This window comes from Rhipicephalus microplus, chromosome X (genome assembly GCF_043290135.1).
Source record: "Rhipicephalus microplus isolate Deutch F79 chromosome X, USDA_Rmic, whole genome shotgun sequence".
Taxonomy (NCBI): domain Eukaryota; kingdom Metazoa; phylum Arthropoda; class Arachnida; order Ixodida; family Ixodidae; genus Rhipicephalus; species Rhipicephalus microplus.
The window spans coordinates 139,795,033-139,821,722 of NC_134710.1; the positions used below are offsets into that span (position 1 = coordinate 139,795,033).

At 44.0% G+C, this 26,690-nt stretch overlaps 1 protein-coding gene across 2 annotated transcripts; it reads right to left on the reverse strand.

The window, feature by feature from the left end:
• Positions 1-1,508: 1,508 nt before the first annotated feature.
• Positions 1,509-23,685, reverse strand: LOC119176552 (uncharacterized). Of its 2 annotated transcripts, XM_075877871.1 has the most exons (4): positions 23,450-23,685; positions 6,158-6,251; positions 3,906-3,990; positions 1,509-3,766 (listed from the first exon to the last, which is right to left on the reverse strand). In XM_075877871.1, the coding sequence occupies exon 4, from the start codon at positions 3,708-3,710 to the stop codon at positions 2,022-2,024; it is 1,689 nt and encodes a 562-aa protein (XP_075733986.1). In that variant the 5' UTR covers positions 3,711-3,766; positions 3,906-3,990; positions 6,158-6,251; positions 23,450-23,685; the 3' UTR covers positions 1,509-2,021. The 2 variants fall into 2 exon arrangements, with proteins under 2 accessions (XP_075733986.1, XP_037283798.1); XM_037427901.2 differs by lacking the exon at positions 3,906-3,990 and having other exon boundaries at positions 23,450-23,683.
• Positions 23,686-26,690: the final 3,005 nt, after the last annotated feature.

Here is a 26,690-nt window from a genome sequence, read left to right on the forward strand (position 1 = left end):
AAATCACGCCTAATATGTGGAAAGGGACCAGTTGAATGACAAGATATCAAACCAATAGCCACAAAAAAAGTAAGTCTGCCTGAGATGTTGGAATTCAAAGACAGTTTGTTAACATATGTGTATCTACTGTAAAGACAAGGGAAGGCTGAAAGATAGGTGGCGTAAAACTACGGGGAGTAAGAAAACTCATTAGTAGCATAATCTGTAGAAATCAAGAAGGCTAAAAAAGAGCTAGGTGGCACTTGTTGCCACCCCAATTCAAAGGGAATGCTCCCTTCGGTCCATCCACAAAAAGGAGAAGAAATGGATGGCTAAACTTGAAAGTGTGGACACATAATAGAATGGAGGAAGAGGTCAAGTAAATTGGCAAACAAGTATATGGTAGTACTTGAATGCATAAATAGGCAACCAGGATCAAGAGAAACATACAGATTAACAAATACAACGAAAAAGAAATGAGGAGAAATATCTAAGAAATGTCAAAGCACAGGGCTTTGCTCTAAGAGATGCAAGCTGGCTGCCAGAGAGAAAGAAAATACTGGAGAAAACAGTCGCAACAACACACAACAAGATAAATGCATAGAGATTCAGAGCAAGCAGAAGCATTGGGGTTTTGAAACAACTTGCAGATTTACCGTACGCAAATATGGGAAGGCAGCACAGTAGCACTCCTCCTTTTCAACTATTTCCAACTAGTGCTTTTGCCACTCCCTGTTCTGAAGAAGTCCGTCCCCCGAATGACAGGTGTCTCGTTAACAATGCGTAGACTGACAGGCAACAGTGAGGCTTCACCGCCCCACATTTATTTTTGAGAAAGATTTTGTTTTGTTGGGTCGCTTTTACCGGCAATTAGCCGACGACCGGGAAAGGAGGAGCGTTAGGTTAACACTGTACTGCATATGCGCACCATATTACTGTAGCTTGCTAGAAGACCCTATTAACTTTTCAAGAGTCAAGTCGAAATCGCTAAATGAGTATGTGTGGAAAAAAAGATATAGACATTGACAGGACCAAAGTATAGACAGGCAAAGGTAACATCACAATATAAAAATACTAGGCACAAATTCCGAAAAGATCAGAAAGAGATAGCCCAAAACTCTCGGCTGAAATATGTGGCACAAAGTCAGGCATCCAGCATGATTTGTATTATTGTCTTGAATTGGGCTAGTTGGTACACATTGATTTTAGATGGAGAAACAGCGCTGTTTCTTCATTCAAGACCAGTATGATCTATACGACAATATTAGCCATCTTGAACATGAAGAAAAAGATCCTCGAATTTCCACGAAGTGAATCGTGATGAGTAGGTGAGGCTTTGGATATTGTATTGGTGAGTAACCGTACGTTACCCGTGCAATGCCCCATATAATGTTATCTGAGTGACATAAAGTGTATACAGGAATGCAAGTTCATTTTGTCTTCCAGTCATCTAAGGCAACTCAAAAAAGACTTTAAAAATTGCTGGAGTGGAAGATATGCCTCGAAAGTAAATCCAAGAGACCGCTGTCTTACTGGAGGCAAGATGCCATTTTAATTAGGGTAATTTGTTGGGACATATATGCTCAACATGTGCCTTGGTGTTACAGGTTTCCTTGAGAAGCTTCAACATCTTGTCACATTTTAGTAGAGATCAACTCAATACTCTTCTCAATAGGTTATTTTCTCTGGGAACAGTGATCTTGAATTTTATTGTAAAACCTTTTTTTGTGTCTCGCATATGTTTCAACTACAGCAACAGTCCTAATTCATGACTACAATAGAAGACAAGGCTAGGTCCTAAAAAGCTTCAGCCCTAAAATTAGAATTTGCTTCCTATTCTCAACTACCGCGTCACCCATTTTTATTACTGGGCAAGATGGTGGAAATTCACATTGGTGGAAATGTCAGCCATGTGCCTCATCGGACAGATGAGACACATGGTTGTGCTGTTGATAAGTTGTTGATTAAAAATAAATGAAATCAATTATGTACAGCTGATGGTTTCGATGATATTGCAGTCAACAAAACTTACTAAACAGAGTCTAAACAGTGTTCCCAAACAAGCTCCTAACAGCTTCTAAAGGCAACACGATGTCACAAACTTTGTCAGAAAACTGAGCAGTTTGTTGAACACAGTGGTCTTGCAACAAATATGACAGCGCTGCAGCTGCTGACCACGACTCTACGGGGGGACCGTTGATCTGTATGTTTCGCACATCTTCACTCTGCTCGCCCTCCAAGAGGAGCTGGGTGCAATTTTGAAGGACCTTAGATGCTGGACACAGAAGCGTTACCGCACTCAGCAGTGTCACCATGCCAGGATACAAGCTTTTGAAAGAGGACACCATTCTCACGGCAAGGGCATCGAAGTTGTCTCTCAGCTGCGTCACGAATGAATTATGTACGGTTCGCTTGTATGATCCCCATTCTTGGAACACGTCTACACTGTCCAGCAGTGAGTAGCGATACTCCCGTGCCAACACCTTTATAGAGTCGAAACCGAAGTCATCCAACTGACATGAGTCTACCGGCCACACCTTAGGGTCCAAAATGCTAAACTTGCTAATGGATGGGGTGGTTTGGCGCACAATATCATCTAGGATCTCAGCCATGAGGCTGCACACCTTGTTCATAGTGGCTGTGAATAGTGCCTCGTCCAGATCACAACTGATGTCAACCCCACGGTAGCGCCCACAGCTCTGTCGCAGTTCCTCAAGCAGCTCTTCAACACGAACGCCACCAGTGGAAGTGTGATGCCGAAGCGTACTTGAGGCACCCTGTAACTCATTGAGTACTTGGTAAGCAGGAATGCCCAGAGCCACCACTCGGCTTGTCCATTCATGTAGACTTCGGAAAAGTTCTATGTAAAATGCCAGGTTCACAATGAATGTCGTCGACTTGAGGGTGGCTAAAATGAAAGAAATTACCTGACGGTCATCTTCCACGAGTGAGTCCACTAAAACTTTGTTCAGTTTGGTCACAATGTCCAACCAGTGATTATGCAGTGTAACCAGCGTCTTGTAGTTGAAAAACGTGCTCGTGGACGACTCTGGGCCTTGAAACATTGCATCTCCCAGGTTGAGGTCATCAGCTAGAGCCAGGTTCTTCAGCATGTTGCACAGGTTGGCTATAATGGCTACCTGAGGATCGTCCAGCATCGACTTCTGTAGTGCATGACCGAGCACAGATTCTAACTTGTAGATGACACAGTGAAACTCGAGCAGCGCATTAGTGCGGTCTTTTTTTGCATTTAATAAGGCCTCAATCTCGTCCATATGAAAGCAATCTCTGTCAACAGTTGCTGCTACCAGCCGACAAGAATCTGATACACCCAATTTGTGCAACCTCATATTAAGTACATCAGCAAAGCTTGAAGCCATACCTTGCTTAAAAGAAACAAGGTATTTGATAACTAGCTGGTTGTTCTTTACAAAGGTAATAAATGCAGCATCCTCGAATTCTCCACATCTAACAAAGGCTAACCCATACAGGCCAGCATCGTTAATGTCTTTTCCCAGAGCCTGCAGTAGACACTTGTCAATAGCTGCACCAATTTCAGACACAATGCTGTGTGCATTTTCCTGACAGAATGAAACAACATCCTCGGGCTGTTTATTGAGGCCCACAACCACAGGGAGGTCACTGGCAGGACTGTTTGCCTTGAGAACTTGATAGGTACACTGGAACAAGCAAGTCAGGTTGACCTTTGAACAGGTTCCGATGAACTGCATGTTGATGTCCGCACTCTCAGTTGGGTCAAAGCTTCTGGGATATTCCAAAAAATGTCCTGCAACATGCGGAATATGAGCAAGAATTAGATGGAGGTGAAAATTGGACAAATTAAATAAACAAAAGCAGTGTGACGATGCTCCCAAGAATAATTTGTGATAGGGTGAATGGAGTACTGGGGTGGATCCAGTAATTACCTCTTTTAAGTGCATGGTAAACAAGCCAATGCACCGGCCAGCTTGGACTGCACCATCCACAGTGTACAAGGACATACTCCCAAACCTGCATTGTCCAACTCAATATTAAGCTCCTAACAGCTCCCTAGAAATGGGTTGACTCGTGCATGGCACAGTTATGACAGCCAACTGCCGGGCAGAGCCAAGCCGATATATCCACATCTGGTCAGACAGAGTCTGCATGTGTCAGGTTTGAGAAAGTGCGAAAGCCATGCTGAATCAGTAATCAGCACTATTGAAAAAATATCTTTTCACATTATTAAGTTGAAAATGAGCCATTTGCTTACAAAATTTTTCACTCATTACCAGTTTCATTGTAGAAGTTTACCGTGACAAGGAAAGTGAAAAATATTGTGCAGCGGAATATTCAGTTTTCCCATTCTTGAAGGTATGCAATAGTACGCCGCTTCAGTTATCACCAGCAATATTTTAAGCTGCACATTGTACTAAGCATTGGCAACACCGCCACTGCTTTGACATAGCTCAGGAACCCCGTGTGATGTTCCACAAGTAATGCAAGCACTGTCATTGTCTAAGAAAATTTGCAGGCTGTGGCAATGTAGGCATGGGCGTTTCGAAGTGACATTAAAATTGGTACACAACTAACAATTATAATATTAGTTATGTAAGTTAGGGCATGGGTAATCCCTATTAAGTTTCAGGATTACCAGACACATGCTACCAATTACAGTAAAAGTCCATCGGCAATATTCATTGTGCACGGAGTTAAATTGACTTCATTTTCTATGCACTTACACAGGACAGCATAAAAATTCTGTATGTGTGTGGCTGCCATCAGCAACAGTATACAATGAAAATGAAGCAAAGCTTATGTGTACAATCACTAGCATAACACAAATTTGAGCATGAGTAACAGCACTGAAAGTATTAAAACAACACAATGAAGTTTGCATTCAAAAGTAAAATAAGACTAAACTTATTTTGTCTCAAATTACAGCAAGCAACATTCCTGATTGCTTTAAGTTCATAGTGAAATCAGTCTTATCCGACGTGACTGTGCCCACACCAGCCAGAAAGCTTGGCTTCTACAGGGCTTTTGTGGAATCCATGAAACAAAATGTGATACACATCAATTGTGTTTTGAGTCTTTGTTGGCTGACAAAGGTTACTGATACCTAATGTTAACCAGTTATTGCGATGTCATAGCATACCAACCAACAAAGGATATCGCAATGTCTCATGATGCTGCTCAACACCTTTGGCACAATCCCAAATAGATGCAGCGAAGTGACATCACAGGAAACAGATGCAGTGTAAACCTCTCTGGTGCTATTGCACCAGTGTCTCTGGTATGAAGATGAGATCTATCGCATGTGCATGCATCTGAATGCATCTGTACACCAACTATAATAGCTCACTGAAAATATTAAATATAGTCATATTCGAAGGTAATCTTGAAAACATCAATCAAGTGCTTGCAAAAAAGGGCCAGAAAGAATGCAAGAATGAAAGACACGAAGATGCTGAACACTGATATTCAAGTTATCTCCCCATAATATAGTGTGTTATACTGAGTACCAGATGAGCATTTCTCAGTAATAAAAGATTACATGTACAACGGGAATGAAAATGGGAATGCTACAGGAATGTACATCGTGACAGGAATGTAAAAAAACAGCCTCACGTGTCATGGGAATACTTTTATAAAGAAGGCCCAAATACAAAAAAAGAAACAATGAAAGCTGCAACATCCAAAAAACATTACTGCATGGAGGCTAATACAAAACAAAGACCAGACGTGCGGCAATATTTTTACTTGTATTTCGTTCAGGTGTTTCCGTGCCATTAAATGCAAACACTTTTGAAACAACACCTCACCAAGCTAACTTGTGACAATGTTTCTCTTTAGTGGCCCTTCAACAGTTCTATCATGTCTAGGCTGTGGTATCTCAAACTTCTTGTAGCTTTTACGCATATGGCTTTTTAAACACTATAGTGTACACAGTGTGCTATTTATCATTATGTGCCCTAATCTAAATATTTCTGGACTTTTTGACAGTTCTTTCATTAGGCACAAATTATTTTTCAGCATACAGCACACAGTGAACTGCCATCCTTCACAGGTATTGGAGCATGGTTCTATCAGCACACTACTCCAGCTAAACTTTATTGAAAAACTACCCCTAAGAAAGTTATACCGCTTGTCCATGAACTAAAGTATATCGATGCAACAAGCTGCAGCACATACATACCAGAGGCAGTTCCTTGAGAAGCAACAAAGGGGTTTTCAGCCATCCTGCAAGAACTGTAATGGGCCAATTTTCTCTACTCGCAACAGATCTGAGACTGCAATACCAAAGATGTCAGAGAAAAAACAACAACAATAAGGTGATGAAGAAACACACAGCTAAAAACATTCACAATGTAGATTCACTAAAAAAAGGGGGTTGATTAGTCAAGCATTAAGAATAAGCATATACCAGATCAACTAGCCCCTAGTTTCCTCATTTTCATATTGGCATATCATGTGTAGTTGTGTTCAAGCTATACACACATATGCACCAAGTGTTTCAAGAAAGGTGTCTAAAGTCCTCAAAAATCAGGTAAATGCAATATATGTTTCATTCCTTCACAATTACTTCTTCCGTAGTCACAGGAACCTTAAATGACGATGCCCAATTTTCATCATAATTCGGGCATGTGGGTTAATCCTTGTGTATTAGCGGATAGGCTGATAAAAAAGCACTTGATTTATAGTTAAATATTTTTATAAATAAGCGAGCAGCCTTAGAATCGGGTACCACTGGCACACTCGCAAGTCATGACGCAACAAGCATCTAGCTGTGTGAGCATCCACATTCAGGCGGACGATATTTCTCTGTGGCCAGCTGTGCATGAAATCAATATATTTTAGCTTTCTTCAGCTTGGCACTGAAATCGAATTATTTGCAGAGGCTGAAACTATGGTAGAAGATGATGGCTACACTTCTTGCTGCACATAACAACGTTTGCCATGGCAAATGGCGATCGCCGGCGGTGGGCGGAGTTTACAGCCGGTGGCTTCCAGAGCTTTGCATCTAAATATTCTCTTAAAGAAAGCGACAACTGTCCAGAACATGAAATGAGATGACTGCACGGATGGAAAGATTGTCTCTCGCAGCGACTCAAACCAATCCTGTTTTTTTTTTTTTCGTGAAAAGTGGAGTTATATTTTTATTTCTTCATAGAAATTCGCAGAAATAGAGTTACTGTATATGCTACCTTTAGGTAGCAGAGTTGCGCCACTGTTTTCCGGGCGCCGCTCGCTCCGCCTACAGGAGTACAGCGCCCCTATTCGCCGAGTGCCATCACGTACTCATAGGTGGTTCATTTGCACTGCGGAGAAGCCAACGCTACGCAGATTCCGGGCAGATCAAGCGGGGTTGGCAACTGCTGTTGTCATTCTCGCCGCACTTCTTCGGTAATGTAGCCATGCTGCCTGTTGGTCTCGAGAAATGCGGCAGCAAATGCATTCTGTGTTGAATTGTACTACGTAGAACCCATGCAACTAGACGTGGGTGCAGCGGGTGTTACTATAGAAAGATTAGTGTTCAGTCGGAAGGAATAAACGTTTGGCCATGTTGTCGTCGGCAGGATTTTCTCTTGGGGGTGCAAACCATTGTTGCGTTGCAGCTTTGGGAGAGCGATAGCACTGGTCTAGCTTAGGTGAGGGCAAGTGCTGCTGTGGCTTGAGGGGGGCAAGGGCTTCTTTTCCACTTCTCTGCTGACGCCCCCCCATGCGCTTGGATTTTTTAAAATCTGCCCACGGCACTGCAAAACTTGCTCTATTTATATTAACCACAGATGTAGTAGTGAATACATTATACATGCAGAGTTGGGCAGCATATGTGTTAGCTGCATACGTCCAAATTAGTCTAGGAGTTAAAACGCTAAAAATAAAGGGCGAGTTTGAGGGGAGATGCAGGTCAAAAAACGTGAGTTTTTTTCAAAACTACCGATTTTTTATTTTTACCTGTTTTGACAAGAATAGTACCTCTACTGTTATGAAAAAAATATACAGGTCGAGACTTAACTAGAAATGCTTTAAAATTGAATCTAAAGAGCACAAGGTGCCTGTTAAAAAGTCCAAAGTGTGCAGTCTTCGAGCACCTTGCCGCCGATAATGCGCCGCCGCTCGCCATTGTTGATCACATTAGCCGAAGAGTCGAGTCTCACTCTTCAAGCCACAACAGTTTCCCTCGCTGATGCGGTGCAAGAAATAATAAAAAGAAGCACGCTTCTGCGCGTTTCTCAAGCGCCGCGACTGGCTTGTCCCGTGGTATGGATTGGAGACCTCCATAGGCCGTTGCGCGCCTGTATGTGCTGTGAAGCCTACTTGCGGGGTCCATGTCTTGTAGAGCAGCGCAGCTGAACAATTCTTGTCTCGTGTATTTATCTTCGTTATGAATGAAAAAAGCCATTGCTTGTGTGTGAAAGCCGTCATGGCAGCGCACTCTGAAGGAATAGGCTACGAGCAGCTGGTCCAATTTGCGGCAGTAGTTGGCTTGCAAAAACCAATGCATCAAAAGTCATTCACACCCGTCAGCCGGAAAGTTCGTGATGCGGCAATGGATGACGTCAGTACCAATCTTGCGAGGTCACAAGAGCTCGCAGTGGGAGAACTTGGTAGGGACGACATTGACATTATGTACGACAGTATGTGGCACAAACATGGCCGCAAAATGGCATGACACTGGACTTAGTTTGTATTTCGCAGTTCTGACGAACTTCTTCCTAGCTTGCAGTTGGCACAAGGCTCTGCCAGATGGAGCGGAAGTTTGGCAAGCGTTTCATGGCCCTGTCTGTGAGCGAAATGTCTGTGAGGAGTCGGCTCGGAAAAGCAGAGAAGGACAAACTCATTGGGGCTGGTGTATTTTAGTCGCAGTGGCCACTACAAGAAGGATTGTTCTTTTTGATGTACAAATTTCGTCAGATTTAATGATAATCTTTCACTAATAAAAACTCAATTTTAACTTAAAAACTCGTTTTTCTCAAAACATAAATTTTGCTATTTTTTCAATGTGCCCCTCTTTTTTCGGGCACTTCTAATGCTCGAGTCTGCATGAAATTTTACCCACATTTTTTCCAAAGTATGGCGAATGCAATTATCTAGTTTAAATTTAAATATTTTATTGTATAATAAAAAAATATTATGTAAACTTTTACTAGGGTAGGTGAAATATGGACTTTTTACGTCTATTATTTTTTCACACCTATTACATATTTTATATGTGCTTCCTAATTAGTTATTTGCATTCTACACTTTATTTCAAACATTATGAACTATGAATGGTAAAAAATTACGGAAGTTCAGGGATGAAAAGAGGGGTTGATTGATTGATATGATATGTGGGGTTTAACGTCCCAAAACCACCATGTGATTATGAAAGACGCCGTAGTGGAGGGCTCTGGAAATTTCTACCACCTGGGGTTCTTTAACGTGCACCCAAATCTGAGCACACGGGCCTACAACATTACCGCCTCCATCGGAAATGCAGCCGCCGCAGCCAGGATTTGAACCCGCGACCTGCGGGTCAGCAGCCGAGTACCTTAGCCACTAGACCACCACGGCGGGACGATGAAAAGAGGGGGGGGGCAAAAGGGTTAAAGTATTCAATTAGTCATTTTGCAGTACTAAAGGTAAGTAACTTGCAAGAAAACTAATTATATATTTGAAATCAGCATAAACAGTTCCATAAACTGCTCGAGTTTCATCGCTCTAGGGTGAATTATAAAAAAAAAGTGTCTTCGAGTAGCATCTCCCCTTAAACTAGAACTATTTGAATCAGCGAGGTGTTACTGCTAGTGCGTGAATCGATCGAGTGTAGCTTTGAAACCTTAAGTGAAAAGAATGTTGGACACGACGGGTTGGTGAACGACGATTCTCATTAGTTGTCGTGAGCCGCGATTATAATACAAGCGTAATACGAGATGCGCGCTTAACGCAGGCGTCGCACGGCCACTCTCGATCGCTATCCAGCTCGATTCAGTTGAAGACTACAAAGCTTTAGATGGTTAACTCACACAGATAATAAATGAGCCCAACGCAATTAAAATATCCCATCCCTGGCTAGATGATGATCAAGAGTGAAAAATAAATGGAAAAAACAGTGCAAAATGAGCCAAATAATTTTCGCTAGGCCGAACGTGGCCCTACGGAGGCTGGCACTTGGCCAGGTCGGCCAATGTGGTCGGCCCTATGTCAGTGACTATAACATGGGTCAATGTGAGGCCAGTGTAAATCCCCATATGTGGGCAGACTTGTGCAGCCAAGCTAAGCCCAGCGTCGGCCAAAGACCTTGGGCCAGCGTTGCGCCGAGCACTTTTGTATTATAGGGAGCCTGCACACCCACAAAACGGAGTCTGTTGATGGTTGATATAAAGACGCTCACTTAGGACATCACGGAATAATTTGACAGTTGCGCTCTTCCATGCTTTGGCTTTGGTTTTACCATTGAATTTGGCTAAATTTCATCCCATTGCAAGTATTACCACGGGCCACTTTTCAAAATCTCAAAGATGCAATAAATTTTTAACATGAACGACTCCAATGTTCTCATTCGATATAACTCAGTGATGGAAGTGACATTTTGATTTTCGGAGCAGATTCTGGAGCAGGAAAAGTGGTGCCTTGGAGCAGCTTTGATGGTATTTCGAGCAGAAAAAACACTAGCCGAGAGCAGCTATTGGTGGAGCAAACAGCAAAATATTTTAAACAACTCCTGAATTTAATGCAACATTTAAGCTTCTTAATATTTATTATTAAACATATTGCACATGCAATCCCTTCAAATTGCAAGAATTATATTTGGGCAAATGGATGGTTTTTAAACACCTAGTGTTGTTTTCATATTTTGCAGAAGTAGCCACATAAAAATTTTCAGAATCGAATAAGCTAAATGAATTAACATCTAAAATGCTTGTTCTTATGACATAAGCGATGTGAAAGCTAATGAAAGTGCTCAATGCAATCAGTCACTTATCAAAGTTGTCACAGCAGCGGCTAGTACGACTAAGAAGTCTCGCACGTATTTAACCTAAATAGTCTGCTTGTAAGGTACAAATGTACAGTTAGTTAATTATATTGGATTTATTGGCACAAGAGCGACACTGGCTAAGCTGGGCCAAACACCAGGTACCTAGTGATAACCAGTATATACATTTTAATTCTAAAGCTTATGGAGGAATCCACTTTCTTTTAAGAAATTGATAACGTTAGACAGTGGAACAAGTGAATCGTCTATAAGTTTGATTCGGGTGCATCGCTGTGTGGTGTTTGTATAGTGCTCTGAAATGCTTTCATATGCACACGTGATGTACAGACACATGATTAGAATGTGTAAAACGTTAATGGCTGTTGACATTTTTCACATTCTGGCAAATGTTCTCTTCAAAGCGAAAAGTTGCGAGTGAGGTGAATGTTACAGTTATATCAGATATATAAGAAAATGCGAGCATGTGTAGCATTGTCAATACTCTGGAGTATAGCTACCATACAAGCTGTATACTAGGTGACAGTATACAGCTTGTTCTTGTTTTCATTTAAGCTCGCTGGATGGTCACATGGTTTAACTTCAATGTTTTTAGTTTCCCCAACGGCACTTCAATGCAGTTATAAACAAATATTGCGCTTTGGAGCAGTATTTCTTTTTTGGAGCAATTGTAGCAGCACTTCCACCACTGATAACTGCCTAACCACAATTAAAAAGTAAAAATTCCTGATTACTGTGCAAAATGACACTTTAGCCATATTAAGACACCCATGGCCACAGAAGTAATTACGAAGGCATCTAATGAATGCCACTATTCCCCGACTTTTGAAAATAGGACAAATTTTTTAAACATTTGGTGTGTGTGTGTGTGTGTGTGTGTGTGTGTGTGTGTGTGTGTGTGTGTGTGTGTGTGTGTGTGTGTGTGTGTGTGTGTGTGTGTGTGTGTGTGTGTGTGTATGCACATGCACCCCCCTCCCCCCTTAACAGCTTTTTCACATGTTTCATCATACACATCTCTTTTGTCTGCATCCCTGTCCTTGCTACACACGAAAGAGCACCTGGACTCATTGAAACACTCAAAACACTCGTCTCCTACTAGTTCACAACTATCACTTTAGTGAACCCTCCAGACTAAGTTAACAGCATGAGGGCAGCGATAAACATAAGATCCACTTGGAATGAATATGACAAGTACTGACAAACATGAAATAAAGTAACGATTGAGGTCGAATAGTCTAAACTAAGAAAAGTCCTAGTTACTTGCACACGTAGTATTGCTGTTGCCTTTCATGTACACTCAACCACTTTTTTTTTGTCTGCACCCCCTTCCTCGCAACACATGAAAGAACACCTGGACTTATTGAAATACTCAAAACACTTGTCTTCTACTAGTTCAGAACTCACTCTAGTGAACACTCTGAACTAAGTGAACAGCATAAGGGCAGCGAAAAACATAAGGCGCACTTGTAATGAATATGACAAGTACTAACAAACATGAAATAAAGCAACGATTGAGGTCGAATGCAAGATTAAACTAAGAAAAGTCCTGGTTACTTGCAAGCATAGTATTGCTGATGCCCTACATGTACACTCAACCACTGTCACGGACTACATCTAGGTTTCTACAGTGATCACACTATCGTAAAAGGAATAATGAATAATGACCACCTACAAAAAGCAACAAGATGTTTCAACCACCACCTACTGTACTCCTGACCTGCCCAGCCAGCGGAGCACCAGCCCGCCCTTTGTAGTACAAGCGCCTGCCAGTATGAGCCCTGTGGCGCTGCAACATACACCATCCGCACAAGCGGCTGCCGCAACATGTGCCGCTACGCTTCTTTATTTGTCGTCTGCTCGAGTCATCCACAAAATAAACCAATTTACAAGCAGGTATGCGTAGTGATGATGATCATGAGAGTTTTATGTCCCCAAACCACGACATCATTACAAGGAATGTCGTAGGGTTCTGGAAATTTTCACAGTGTGGTATTCGCCTAAATCTGAGAAAGAGAAATGAGCCTATGAACGGAGCGTAGCGAACCAATTGAAGAACGAAACGAGTGATAAACTACCATCAAATGCCAAAACAAGGGAGAACCTCTCTTGTATCATCAAACGTATGTAACTCTACGATTAAGTTACCGTTTCGAAACATTTTCACGACCATGACTTAATTCGTAAATCTCGAACTCTGAACATGGTTTAGGTGCTCTTAGGAACCAATTACAAAACTCTTAAACGCTCAGGAATGCGGTCAGTTGTCAAGGAATTTCAGTACATGTAATTTCTGTTAGCGAAGACCCATAAAGTTGTGTGCTCTCTTTTGGCCATTATTCCAGAGGAAGGTATCTGGCAATATATCTCAGTTTTGATTCTGCTAGATAAGCTAGCTGTTACTAAGAACGAAGAACCAATTTTTGCTCGAAAAATTCTGTGCAGGTTGAGTATCTGGCAGCATAAAACTGCAAATGAGTCGGCCTTTTCAACAGACAAAGAATCTTTTACTCGTGTTTACCACAGTATGTGCTAGTAATAAGTGTTGAGTGAGCGACTTTCAGTGCTATTTCATTTCAAAACAGCTGGAGAGTGTCTTTCATTGATTTTTCATGTACCTGCAATTTACATACGCCATACAAGACGAAGGTATTTACCTGCAAAATACTGTATATGAATTGGGTTGCTTTCTATGTGCGCTGGATGCCGCAACCACTGTCAAGTGTTGCAGTCCTTGCCCTTTCTTGCCACGAGAGTAACTGCAAGCTAGCTTAGTATACACAAAGGAGAGATGCACACACACAGCGCTGTGTGTGTGTGTGTGCATCTCTCCTTTGTGTGTGTCCTTGTCGTGGTGCACTATACCAGTGAAAATGATAATTCTAGTTTTTCACGCTGATAGATGTGTTTGTATCTGATTTGTGGTTCTCTTTTAAAAATAATGCACTGAAATGTCAACTAATGAAATGCAAAAGACACTCCAAGTCACATTAAATAAAACGATTCAAGTTACGCACCACGTTTAAACACAATGCGCGATGAAACTCCTCTCAAACCGGCAATAACCCATGCATCCACCGGCACTCAGCTGGAGTAACTTGAGTGCACCCTTAGCGGCGAAGTTCGAAACCAGATTTGGCGCAGGCAGCTCCATAAACCGCCGCAAGCAAGGCAGCTCAAGAGTACAGTAGGTCATGGTTTCAACTACCATATGGGAGATCTACTTACAATGGAAGAGAAGGAAATAAGCGGAAGTTTAGATATATGTAAACAGATGGCGCTGGCAGAAGAAAAGAGGGCCTCCATCATCATGGTTCAGCATGGAATCAGCCATTTTAAATAGCAATTACTATTCAAAGTAGAGACATCAGGCCATATTTCTTTCAGCAACTACCACATTAGGTGCTGTCTAAACAGAGATACGCTTGATTCCATCACACAGAGGGAATACTGTATATAATACCTAGGTACTTATAGCTTGGAAGATTGTCTTTCACACTCACAACAAGCATGTATTACACTTTCTAGCAGGCACATTTGCCACAAGCATATCCAAAGAATGAAGGGTGCAGGCTCAGGCCTCGCTAACAGACGGAACATGCAATATTGGAAGACATTTGCAAGAATAGATAAGACAAGTGGCATAACTGACACCACACTGAACCTAAAAACGAAGTAGGCCCAATTGGTGCACAATATTTTTATACAAATGGCCCCATACACAATTTTACAAAGTCATTAGATAAATGGCATATTTGCTTAGAATGCTACATTACTGTTCCCAGTGAATAGTTTGCATGAAAGGATAGTAGAAACAGACAATCACGTGTAAAATGACTGTGGCTAGACGCACAAAGTCATGAATTACTTGGTGGTGGCCATTAAGATACACTTTTGTGCGGCTCTGCAACGCAGAGTGACACGGCTGCATTAATGATTTTTGGCTTCATTGACAAAAAAAGAAATGCAATACATACAAGCACTTAAGGAGAGAAAAGCAATTAACTAATAGGCATTGCTTTAAAGTAATATTAGCAGAAAATGAATTCAGCAAAGTTCCGCACCAGCACGACCAAAATAGTGGGAAGAATACAAGTGAAAACAAATAAAATTACACAGAGAAGCAGGGCGCTACCACCCTTGATGACAATTTCCCTCAACCAAAATAGAAATTTCGACACATTTAGGGCAAAGCTGTGATACTTGCAGGCAATGTATTACCGATTCACTAGAGTAATACTTTTTATTAACAGGCTATCAGCATATAGCACACACAGGAAAACTTCGTCAGAGGCATGCATATCAAACCTTGTAGCTACCCACCTAGAACAAATCAGAGATCAACACTGATCACGCAACTCGCATAACCACGAACAAGAAAACACTGGTTGTGAGCAGGAGATTCGCTGATTATATTAATACTAGTAAAGGTTGTTAGACTATTTTTTAATGTTTTTTAAACAAGACAAATTGGAGTGTTCAGACAAGAGCAATATTTGTGACAAACCCTTGTTCGTTGATTACACTGGTGATCAACAAATGAATGTGAAGGCACATACAATGTGGGTCAGGTTCATACATGTATACAACGTACGCCTCTCCGTACAGCTAGGTCATCATATTTCCCACGGATCATGCACAAAGAAAGTGATATTCAGACCATTTGAATGAACATTGAGCAATACCACTTGCAGCCACTTGCTTGAACCTCACTTCTTGGCTCATACCCACTACAGGGAATTGGTCATGAAACTGGCAGTTATCATAAGGGGATAATTTTTTGAACTCCAGACGAAGAATAAGGAGTGAATCGGTCGTCTAGGATATAAACAAAAATGGAAAGATGACTGGACTTTGAAGAATGGAGACAAGTAGTGATGTAATTATATGGAATATGACCAACTATAACCAGAGAAATTTTGAAGTAATGAATTTCGATTGGGTGACATATTGACAAAGCACAGTTTTGTGTCACCAAGAAAATCCCATATGATTGAGCAGACGCTCCTACAGCAATAGCCCAGTGAAGAAGCTCTAAAGCAAGGAATATTTCAAAAATTCAGAGTAATTTTTAAGTTCGTGAATGATATTTCAAAATGCTTAGTGAAGCGGCAGCTTGAAAGCAAAATAAAAAAGTTATTGATGTTTACAAGTTCTTGACAGTAACAGCATTAAGACGGCACCCAGACCAGACCTGCATAAATAAAACAATAAAAGAAGGCTTACGGTATGCAAATTTCGTAACAGACACTTCCAATTTCCGAGTTGAACACCACTTAATATCCCAAGCAAAGAAAACATGGCCATCTTCCTGTACTCGAAATTTCATGTTCAGTGAATTTTGAAGGAGCATTTACGGAAGCTAGACTCGGTAATAAAGTATGCATCACGTACAATGGCCATTACAGGACCATTTAGGGACCACTGCGCAAGAGTAAAATCAACCCCTCCCACTCCTTATGTTTGTTTTTTTAAGACGATAGTTTTTCTTGGGGACTTTCGATGCAAAAATTTTGGTCTGTCTGTGGACTGGTCTGTTTGTCCACCGAAAACAGCCAAAATCCAACCCCATTTGCAGCGCCCACCGAAATTGCTCAAGTTTCAGGGTTCATACTTGTGCGATTGTCAATTAAGAAGCAACTATTGCGAATATCTGAGGCACAATAACAACACGTCAATATTCTGTATGTGTCTTTATACTAAAGAAGGCATACATAAGCAATTCTAAAGACAGTAATATTTGTCACGCTGCATGCAACGCTATGCACAAAAAGGCAAGGCATTGCAACGCTTTGCAAATGGCGAATTCAATTGGGAGAGCAGGAGCGCTCAAAAGCACGCTGAAAGTGCTCTCTTCGGAGCCACCGTGTTTCAGTGGTCCAACAGGTGCAGGAGCACTGTCATCCATTAGTAGAGCGAGAGTGCTTTTGCTGCGCCGAGAGCAGCCAGGAGCAGTTTGCAGTGCTCTCGCCTGAAAAGCGGAGTAGGCGCAGTACGGCGAGTCACGTGGCCCTTGAACGTCACAGTCTTCAAATTTTTTTCAGCAGCAAGTGCGGCGGCAATGGTAGCAACTGTGTGTAGTTTGACACCGCTGTTTTGTATGGGCTGCACATCTGCCTAATGTGTCGTTAGCATCACTGCACTAACAAACTAGGTAGTAGGATAATTAAGAGCGTGTGGCTGACCCGTTTTACGAGTATTTTTCTGCTTCCCCACAGAGAATACTCTGGGAGCGCGCCGCATTCCAGTGACAGGTTGAGTGGCCCAGCTCTCAGTGCGCTACCCCCCACTCCTCAGTGCCCTGCCCCTCTACTCCTGTTCTCTCAATGAAATTCGCCATAAGACGACATGGTGGCACCCAGGCCCGAAACTAGGGGGGGGGGTTGAGGGGGTTCTGACCCCCCCCCCCCGAAATTTTTTTGATGCTTTAACTTTTCAGGTGATACTAAAATATTTACACGCCTTCACAGCGACCACCAGCTGCCAAAGTTACAGTGCAACTTTCCTGGCATTGCTTCCCTCTTCTTCCTTTCTTCAAACCTACCCTTTTATCAGAACACCTCAGCGCTCCCTCCCCCGCACGCGCACCTGCCCTATTTGTACAGCTTTGCACTTCGCCCTCGCGGTCCATCGAGTTTTTTTTTTTTCGTCTTTCACACGCTAGCAGCTCCTTTATTGATTCCAGATGCTTTCATTGTGCATTGCAGCTGGAGAAGTTATACGTCGTGTCGGCTTTGGGTTCTTACGAAAAGCGCGTCTCTTACGAAAAGCGTGTCGTGTCGGCTTTGGGTTCTTACGAAAAGCGCGTCTACTTTTGTGAAGGTAAACAGTTCGACAGCAACGGCAACACCATGTGCGCAAATTTGCCAGGGAACGAAACCCCTAAGCGGAAAAACTCAGCGGCGCATTCCGAGGACGCAGGCTGCAGGGCAAACTTTTCTCAAACTGTAGTCCTCGCCACCGAAACGAATCATCGAAGATGACATCTACTGAAAGACTGGCATATCCGAGCAACTTCGAACAACCTTAACCACACGCAAGGAAATCTACCTTTTCTGTACACAGAAGGTATATGCCCCTCCCTACAAAGCGCACAAAGCGAGGATGCAGCCGGCACACAATCCGGCACCAGCGGTCAACTTTCACAGGAGAAAGCCAAGCTGGGCTGCGCGCGGGAGTACAGAGGCTGACATCACAGCCTACAAAGTGCATTTTGGGGGGGTCACGGCTATTTAATTAGTGCAGCCCAGAGAGAATTATGCAGGCGCCAAGGGAGCCGTCTGTGAAAAGGTGACTTTTTCACAGGAACGGAGCAACACCTCCTTTCTGGACTGTACCACGGGAGTGCAAATGTCTCGGCAGTGCATTCTTGGGGGTTCACGTATATTAAGGGGAGTTTGCAGTGCTCATGGAGTCTTCTGTGAAAAGGTCTTTAAGTAGCGTTAATCCAGTTTGCTGCAGTTGGAGTACAATAATGGGCCTGCATGCACACCAGCTGTAGCGGCGTTCAGAAAACACATGCGCCACGCGGGAGCCGGCGCGTTCATCACACTTCTACATTCTAGCCACTGTAAAGTGGATAAGAGAGGAAGAAAACATCGCCCGCCGTTCACGCCAGGCAGTCGAAGCAGTCGCAAAGGTCTTTTTGGAGCCACTGGCCACTTCTGTGTGCGCGCACAGGATTGCGGCAGCAAAATGAAAAGACACTCTGCAACAACGAAGCAAAGGAGTCTTGCGTCTTACTTCAAGAAAGTTCGAACCGATGAAGTGGACGGAGAAGAACCGCCTCCTTCGAAGGATAAAACTTCGCCCTCCTCAGCACTGGTGGAAAGCCAAGCGCGTCCGAACTTCTGTAGCGACTCAGGAGAATGCACCAGTTTATATGAATCACCTGAGAACGAACACAAGCAGGACACCCATGCGCCGCCGTGAAATGATGGGGGCCGCAGTGCAACTCCAAGTGATCTTTGTTCTACAGTCAACGCTGGGCAAAGTGACACCTTTACCACTGGGCAATGCCCAAGGAAGGTGAGTGGCATGGCACCTACACATTCTGGTTCGCCTCCCCTCTGTGCAACGAGTGCGAATATTTTCGACTTGGGACTGTTTGTCTCGAAAAGCAATAATGTAAATGATCCAGAGACGATGGAGAAGCAGCTGCTCAATCCGTGGACCCCTTTGGCTAACTATGATTATCCAGCCACAGGGAAAAGGAATCTGAAGTTCCAACCTCACTGGGTAGATTGTTACCCATGGCTTGTTTATTCAAAGAAGCTTCAAGGAGCATTATGCAAATATTGCGCAGTCTTCGCAAGCGAGTGTGCAGGAAAAGGGGAGCACCAGCGCTTGGGCTCTTTTGTAACTAAGGAGTTCACCAATTACAAGAAAGCCATGGATGCCTTTAAGAGCCACGCATCCAGCAGTTATCACGCCATGTCAACAACGCTATCAGAGAACTTTTTAGCAGTCTGGTCCCGCTCACAGTATGACATCTTAACACAACTTGACCACGGCCTTAAAAAGCAGGCGGAAGAAAACCGCAAGAACTTGCTGCCAATAATAGAAACAATCCTTTTCTGTGGCAGGCAAGAAGTACCGCTTCGCGGCACAGACGACTCTGGTCCGATAAATATGTCTGAAGTGCTGCCATTCAAAAATGATGGAAATTTCCGCGCACTGCTTAGGATGAGAGCAAAATGTGGAGATGCCGCCTTGAGAGCTCACATGGAAACATCTCCGGCAAATGCGCTGTACACGAGCTCAAAAATTCAAAATGAGTTGATCACCCTCTGTGGTAAAATCATACAAAGAAAGATAGTGGAAAACGTCAACTCAGGTTCGTGTTTTTCAGTTCTAGCTGACGAGGCCACTGATATATCTCGCACCGCCCACATTTCCCTATGTGTAAGGTACGTTGGACACGACACGTCGGGAGTGCCCATTCTTAAAAAAAATTTTGTAGATTTCGTTCCCGTGTACGATCTCACTGGCAAGGCGCTGGCGAGCACAATCCTGAACAGCCTTAGAGGTCATGGCTTTGACCTGAACCTACTTTGCGGGCAAGGATACGACGGTGCGGCATCAATGAGCAGCCACCTTAACGGTGTTCAAGCCTTCATTCGTCAAACAGCGCCCAAAGCGTTGTACGTGCATTGTAGCGCCCACTTGTTGAACCTTGCTCTGCTTCACGCATACAAACTCCCCAGCATCCGCAACTGTTTGGGAACTGTATCCTCAACCTGTACGTTTGCGAGAGCTTCGCCACAGAGGACAAACCAACAGCAAGACAAAGTAGAAGATTTAACACAAGAAAAATGAAAATCAGTTCTCTCCTTTTGCCAAACAAGGTGGGTAGAGAGTCACGATGCACTTCAGCGTTTCCTTGAACTGTACGTGCCTATTGTACAATTCCTCGAATATTTGGAAGAAGAGGCCGCGTCATCTGATACTTCATCAAAAGCTTCTCAACTGCTCAATGCCATTACGAAGCCTGAGTTTGTCGTTTCGCTTCAGATCTGTGGCGACCTCTTCTCTTTGACACTGCCACTTTGCAAGTTTCTTCAAAAAATTGACTGTGACTTGGCTCAAGCGAGCGATCACGTAAAGAATGTTATAGACGTTCTTTCCACAAAAAGGGCTAGTGCGGAAACGGAATTTAATAAGATGTTTCTGAAGTTGCTCTCTTTGCTGAAGATCACAAATGTTGAGATGACCCTACCACGCATCACTGGAAGGCAGATGCAAAGAAGCAACGTATCTTCTGCTACTCCCGAAGAGTACTACCGGAGGAATGTGTATTTGCCTTTGCTGGCTGACTTCGAAAATCAATTAAGAGACCGGTTCGATGCCCATAAGAAGGTCGTGGTTGGCCTTAACATGCTGCTGCCGAAATTCTGCGCATCGGCTAGCCTTTCTGATATTGATGATGCAGTGCAGTTTTACCTTGGCGACATTCCTTCGGCTAATGTCATCGAAGCAGAGTTAACACTGTGGGTGAACAAATGCTGCCAGATCGAAGAAAAAAATCGCCCAGCTTGTGCTTTACAGGCCTTAGAGATGTGCAACCGCGACTTTTTTCCGAGCATCCACAGCGTACTTTCTATCCTGGTGACTTTACCCGTGTCCATGTCGACCCCGGAACGGACTTTTTCCACACTGAGAAGGCTGAAGAGCTACCTTCGAAATCATACGAACAACAACAGATTGACCGGACTAGCACTGCTCAGCATCCATCGAGAACTTCAAGTGACCCCAGAACAACTCCTCACAGAATTTTGCAAGTTGCCGAGAAGGAAAAACTTCCTCGTTTAAACTTCCCTCTATGTTTCAAGAGTCGATTAAAAGCTAAACCCAGCTAGCCCAAGCTTCAATCCTTCTATCCTTTCGCAATTACGAGGAAACTATCCAGCAAGCAGAATGTGCGAACGGTAACAAGATCGGAATGTCGGGCGACTTGTTTGTTTGCTTGCATACATGCTGTCACGGACTGCCATTTTTGCGACCCGGCGTAACGGCAAATTAACGGGCGCCGCACTCCCCCGCTGACCGGTGGAACCGTTCGCTCATGAAAAGACTGGCCTTTAGTGCAGGGAAGTACTGAATGGGGTGTTCTTCTTCAAACGTTAGTCGCCGATGTTTGATCCTTTGTACCTACGAAGAGTCGGCAGGGTCGTCAAAGGCCGCGATGCACCCCGAACTAGCTGTAGACTGCAAGACGCACCGGCTGAAACCAAGGAAACTGACCATTCCCACGGGCAAAACTGCTTGTGGACAAGCCGTATGGGAGAACCCCAACAGGTTGTCACTCTCGCTCAGTTGAGGACCCTCTCCTAATTAAAAAGGGACGTGGTCAATATATTTTTAGGGTGAAGTTTCTAACAATGAAACGTGCATGATCGGACCCATGTAGAGGTCTTTTTTCCCCCAGGACGAGAATCAGGGGACACGGAGGTCGATTTAGGAGCAGGATTTCGCCTTGCTAAGCAGTCTAGTTGCTGACCAACATGGTGTAGAAGGAGATCAAGAAGTGATCATCAAGAAGGAGATCAGTGTCGGCTGGCCACCTAAACTTAGCCATTCGTCTAGTTGTGACGCGAAATTAACGTCTGTAACGTAGGCATCGGTACTTGAATCTTGAGTAAGCTCAACCTGCCCGAGATCGGCTTCAAGCACTAGCCTCCCGGAAACACCAGTGCTGCAACACCGCCGACATCGCAGTTGTGCCAGAACTCTCTCAGACTTCTTGCATCCGATTGTCGTGGACTCAACGCTGCCGGTCATCACAGGTATCCCTTCACCTGTTTATACCTTCGGACTATCTCATCTGTAGTTTTATTGTTCTCTCTTGTAAGCTGATTTATTGATTTTATATGTATTTTGTTAGTTGGTATTAAGTGTTGTACTAGATTCCTCTGCAATATTCCTAGATTCCTCTGCAGTGCTGCAATATCACTAGAGTTTTGTTTTTCCCCACATACGTCTCTGATCTCTTCACTGTCTCTGCTTACGTACGGAACGACCTAACCTGCTGCCATTCCCGTCGCCGACTTCGCGCTGGCGACGCTATAGTGGCAGCTTGTAACGCATACATACCGTTTTTGTACCGCGGTTACATTGTGTTACTTCATCAGGAGCCGCTGGTCGCGGTGTCCCCGGCTTTGGTGGTGCTATTGTCCAAACTTATTTCTTGCTTTAACCAGAATTTGAGGTTGACATACCAATTTCTTTATTTGGGTACAAATAATTGAAAAGTACCATCGAATTATTACAAGTAAGCGATGTACTTGTTTTATTCACGAAAATAAGCCAGTATAAATCTTAAAAATTGGCAGCCGTTCTACACGCAACCCCCCCCCCCCCCCCCCCCCCAAAACAAAATTCCTGGGTACGGCCCTGGTGGCACCTACCCGTCGCCTTGCTATCAACACCTCATCGCCTCCGAGACGGACGCGCACGCCGCGCGCTTCGTTTTCCCAAGATAACTGCCAGATAGCGTTCATGCCTCACGCGGGACGTGCCTCGATGCGCTCGCTCGTTTCCGCTGCACGCATCGAGGCGCTCTAACGCAGCGCCTCCAGAATACCATTCACCGATTTTCTCGCGCAGAACATCAAATAAACGTTTTGTTAACTCTCTCCAGGCGCAAGCCTATCGTCTATCGACATTTGCAGTGAAACATGCAGATACGGGGCTTTTTTTTTTTTTGCTTAGTTTATTCTCCCTTCCGTCTGCCATCACTACCCTGCCTCTTAGCACTGGAGTGATATTACCTACGACGTTTAACAAAGTGTTTTATAATAAAAAGGGAGCGAAATACACTGGCGATCAAAACGGCATTTCGTGGGCGTTTTTCGCGCCGTTTTTACAGCATTGTCTGCTTCTCACAGATACACGGTGAAAGAATGGTAAAGAAAGCATGCAACACAGCGCTGTTTGCCTTCTGTTCATTCGAAACAGCAGCACTCGTAAGCGAGTGTTTATTTTAGGACATACAAGAACGAATACAAGCGTACTTACATTCAATGCGATACTGTCGATTCAAAGCACGCACAGAAACGTTTCAAAGACAGTTCTTTCCTTTTCACAGCTATTTCACCTAATTTGACCGTACAGTCCCTTACAGTGGATATTTAGAGTAAAAGCGGTTTGAGACATCACCGCACGGTCGTGGAAGGCCATCTTAGTCGCGGTGCGCTAGACTGGCTGACAAGCAGGACCACAGAACCATGACCTACTACACTCCTGACCTGTTCAGATAGCGGGGTTCCTATGGGAGCGCGTGTCCCCGCTCTCGTTCAATCGCTCGCCGTAGGTGGCGCTACCTATAACCTGTTCGTCTGCTTCTTTACGGTTGTTTTGTAGGCGCTGGTATAAGAATGCCTGCTTTCTGTGGTGAACTGTCGGCATATATGTGACTATTTCTTCCCATACATTGCTGGTCAAGTAAGCTGTTCAGTGCGCTTAAGAATTTATAGCACACTGGTTGACAAACGTGGAAACCCGTGGATTTACATTATTTTGGACAGCCTATGCGTTGTCGCGTGCATTTTATTGCAAAAAAAATTCTGAATGTCTTTTAGTATTATTATTTCTGGATATTTCTAAATTGTGGATCATAAATTCGCACTACGAGTGCTTTGTTGGTTAAAATTTGACTACAAAGAGTGAAGGTGACGTCAGCGAACAGGTGCTGCCTAGCGCCACGCCGCTCGTAGGTGACGGCCCTAGCGGCAGAAGGTATGAACTAGAACGTGGGCGCTGGAAGAGGTGCTCTCTGGGCAGGTCAGGAGTGTAGTAGGTCATGCACAGAACACCTACCAGACCACGACCTTCTACATAAACTTCCGGATGGGTAGATGGATGGATATGGCTGTACCATAGAGAAAGAATGGCTGTACCCTTTAGATCGGGCGGTGGCTAGCGCCGTGAAGCCGTAATACCAACGTTTATAAATATATATCGTTGCGTAATACTTAATGAATCAAAAATATATTTATTTTTTTTTCCTTAAAAAGTGAGTTTGAGGATTCGTACTTTGCAGTGAAGAGTTTAATTTTCACTCGTGCCTTGACTTTAGTCACCAATCAGATAACCTCCTTCTAGTTAAGTCTACCCGCTTAAAGTCTATTTTGCCCTCCCGGTCCCTAAACCCCAGTGCTTTGAAAAACTCTGCTGCGCCATCATCCTGAACTATAGGGTGAAGCCCTTTACAGAACATTATCAAGTGTTCGGCAGTTTTTTCTTCCTCTCCACACACACTGCATACTGTGTCTACCCCTTCGTATTTGGCCCGATATGTCTCGGTTCGCAATACTCCCGTCCTGGCCTCAAAGACTAGAGAACTACCCCGAGCACGGAGGAAGAAAAAAGGTAAGGAGAGGGCATGCCCAGCCGGTGCAGGGCGTAAAAAGTGTGGCGGAAATGACATCATGGCAGCCATTATCAGTAGGCACAATGGCGGCGTTGTTATGGTTACGTGTTGCGCAGTGAAGCTGGTCTAGCAGTGAGCGGCCGCGGCTGGCGGCGGAATGTGTGCCTCCCCAGGTCTCGTGCTGAGCCGTGGCGGACAATATCTGTGTTCTGCGCCGCGTTATTGGTTACGCAGTGTTCGTCTGGCTGTTACATTACTCTTAGCAACGTTTACAAGTCTCTTTGTCCATCACGGGGTTTCAACAGTGCGTAGAACAAGTGCATATCCATGTGTCGTGCGGCGGATGACGCGGATGAAGCAGTTAGTGTTCAGCGAAATGGCGTTGGGCACCATGACGAAACTGAATGACGACGAACGCCTTGCAGGTCAGTGACGGTTGAGCAGTGCTCCTGCTTGTGACAACGGACGACGCTGTTGAGCCCAGCAAGACGCCGTGAGGACCATGTGCACATACGTAGTTTCGTGTTGTGTGTGTACAGTAACAACTTGCATGTGCGTATTAAAACACCTTTTCTGTTCCGCTTGGTACACTCTCCACCAGCATTGCATGTAATCTCAACGTAACAGCAACCACGTTCAACTGTCACTAGCACCGTGCTCAAAGTCACCACGGTCGCAGAATGCTGACGCAGGTGAGTTTCACGCGGAACACGGACACAGTGGCAGGACGCTGCGTCAGTCGCTTGGCGGAATGCAACCGTAGAAGGCACACGACCGATCGTGTTGTCTGTACAGTTGCTGAATTAGTGACGTGAAAGCACTCGTCGTTGTCAGTGCATCTAGCGCGCGTTCTCTCGTAGTTGCTTCGTTGTCGGCGAGCTGTTACTCCCTGTTATTACTCGGACGAAGCGATTTCGCTGAAGGTGTCCCGCTGGCTCAGAGTGATTAGCCCAGTTCCATTAGTTTCGGATCGTCACGACACACGCGCTGCGCAGCCCACGTGCTTTCCGAGCCGGAGAGGGAGTCGCGCCTTCTGCTTCGCATTCATATGTAAACAAGAGAGGAGAATTTGCCTACCCAATATGGCCGACTTCCGGCTTCATCGCGGCTTCACAACGAGTGACGTCAGGGCCTCTCCTTACCTTTTCCTTCCTCCGTGACCCCGAGTATTATCATAGATCCTTTCCTTGGCAATTTCCTGCTTAAAAGTTCGATACATCTCTAGTGCGGACATCTAAATCATGCCGATTCTCCACATGTCAGTCCCAGCTTCCTTCACCTTCTTCTTAACCGATAATTCTTTTTGGTTTGGCCCCCTTCTGTTTTCTAAGTATTTACCAGTCAATTTTCTGGTTCGCTTCCTCCATTTTGTATCGACATTCTTCATGTACAAGTACAAGTACAAAAACAGGTATCCAAGCCCACAGAGGTGAAACGGGGACTTAGGCAGGGGTGTCCACTGTCACCCTTGTTATTCATGATGTACCTACAAAGATTAGAGGCCAAATTAGAGGGAAGTGGACTTGGCTTCAACCCCTCTTTAGTCTAACAAGGAAAACTCATTGATCAGGCACTACCAGCATTAATGTACGCAGATGATGTAGTGCTAATGGCCGACAACAAGGAAGATTTGCAGAGATTGATGAACATCTGCGGTAATGAGGGAAATAGGTTAGATTTTAGATTCAGTAAGGAAAAATCAGCAGTCATGATTTTTAATGATACCGAAGGTAGTGAGCTTAGAATACAGGAGGTCCCGCTAGAGATAACAGATAAATACAAATATCTGGGCATATGAATAAGCAATGGGACCGAGTACCTAAGGGAACACGAAATATACGTGACGACATAAAAAAGGTAACAGGACTGCAGCAGTGATGACAAATA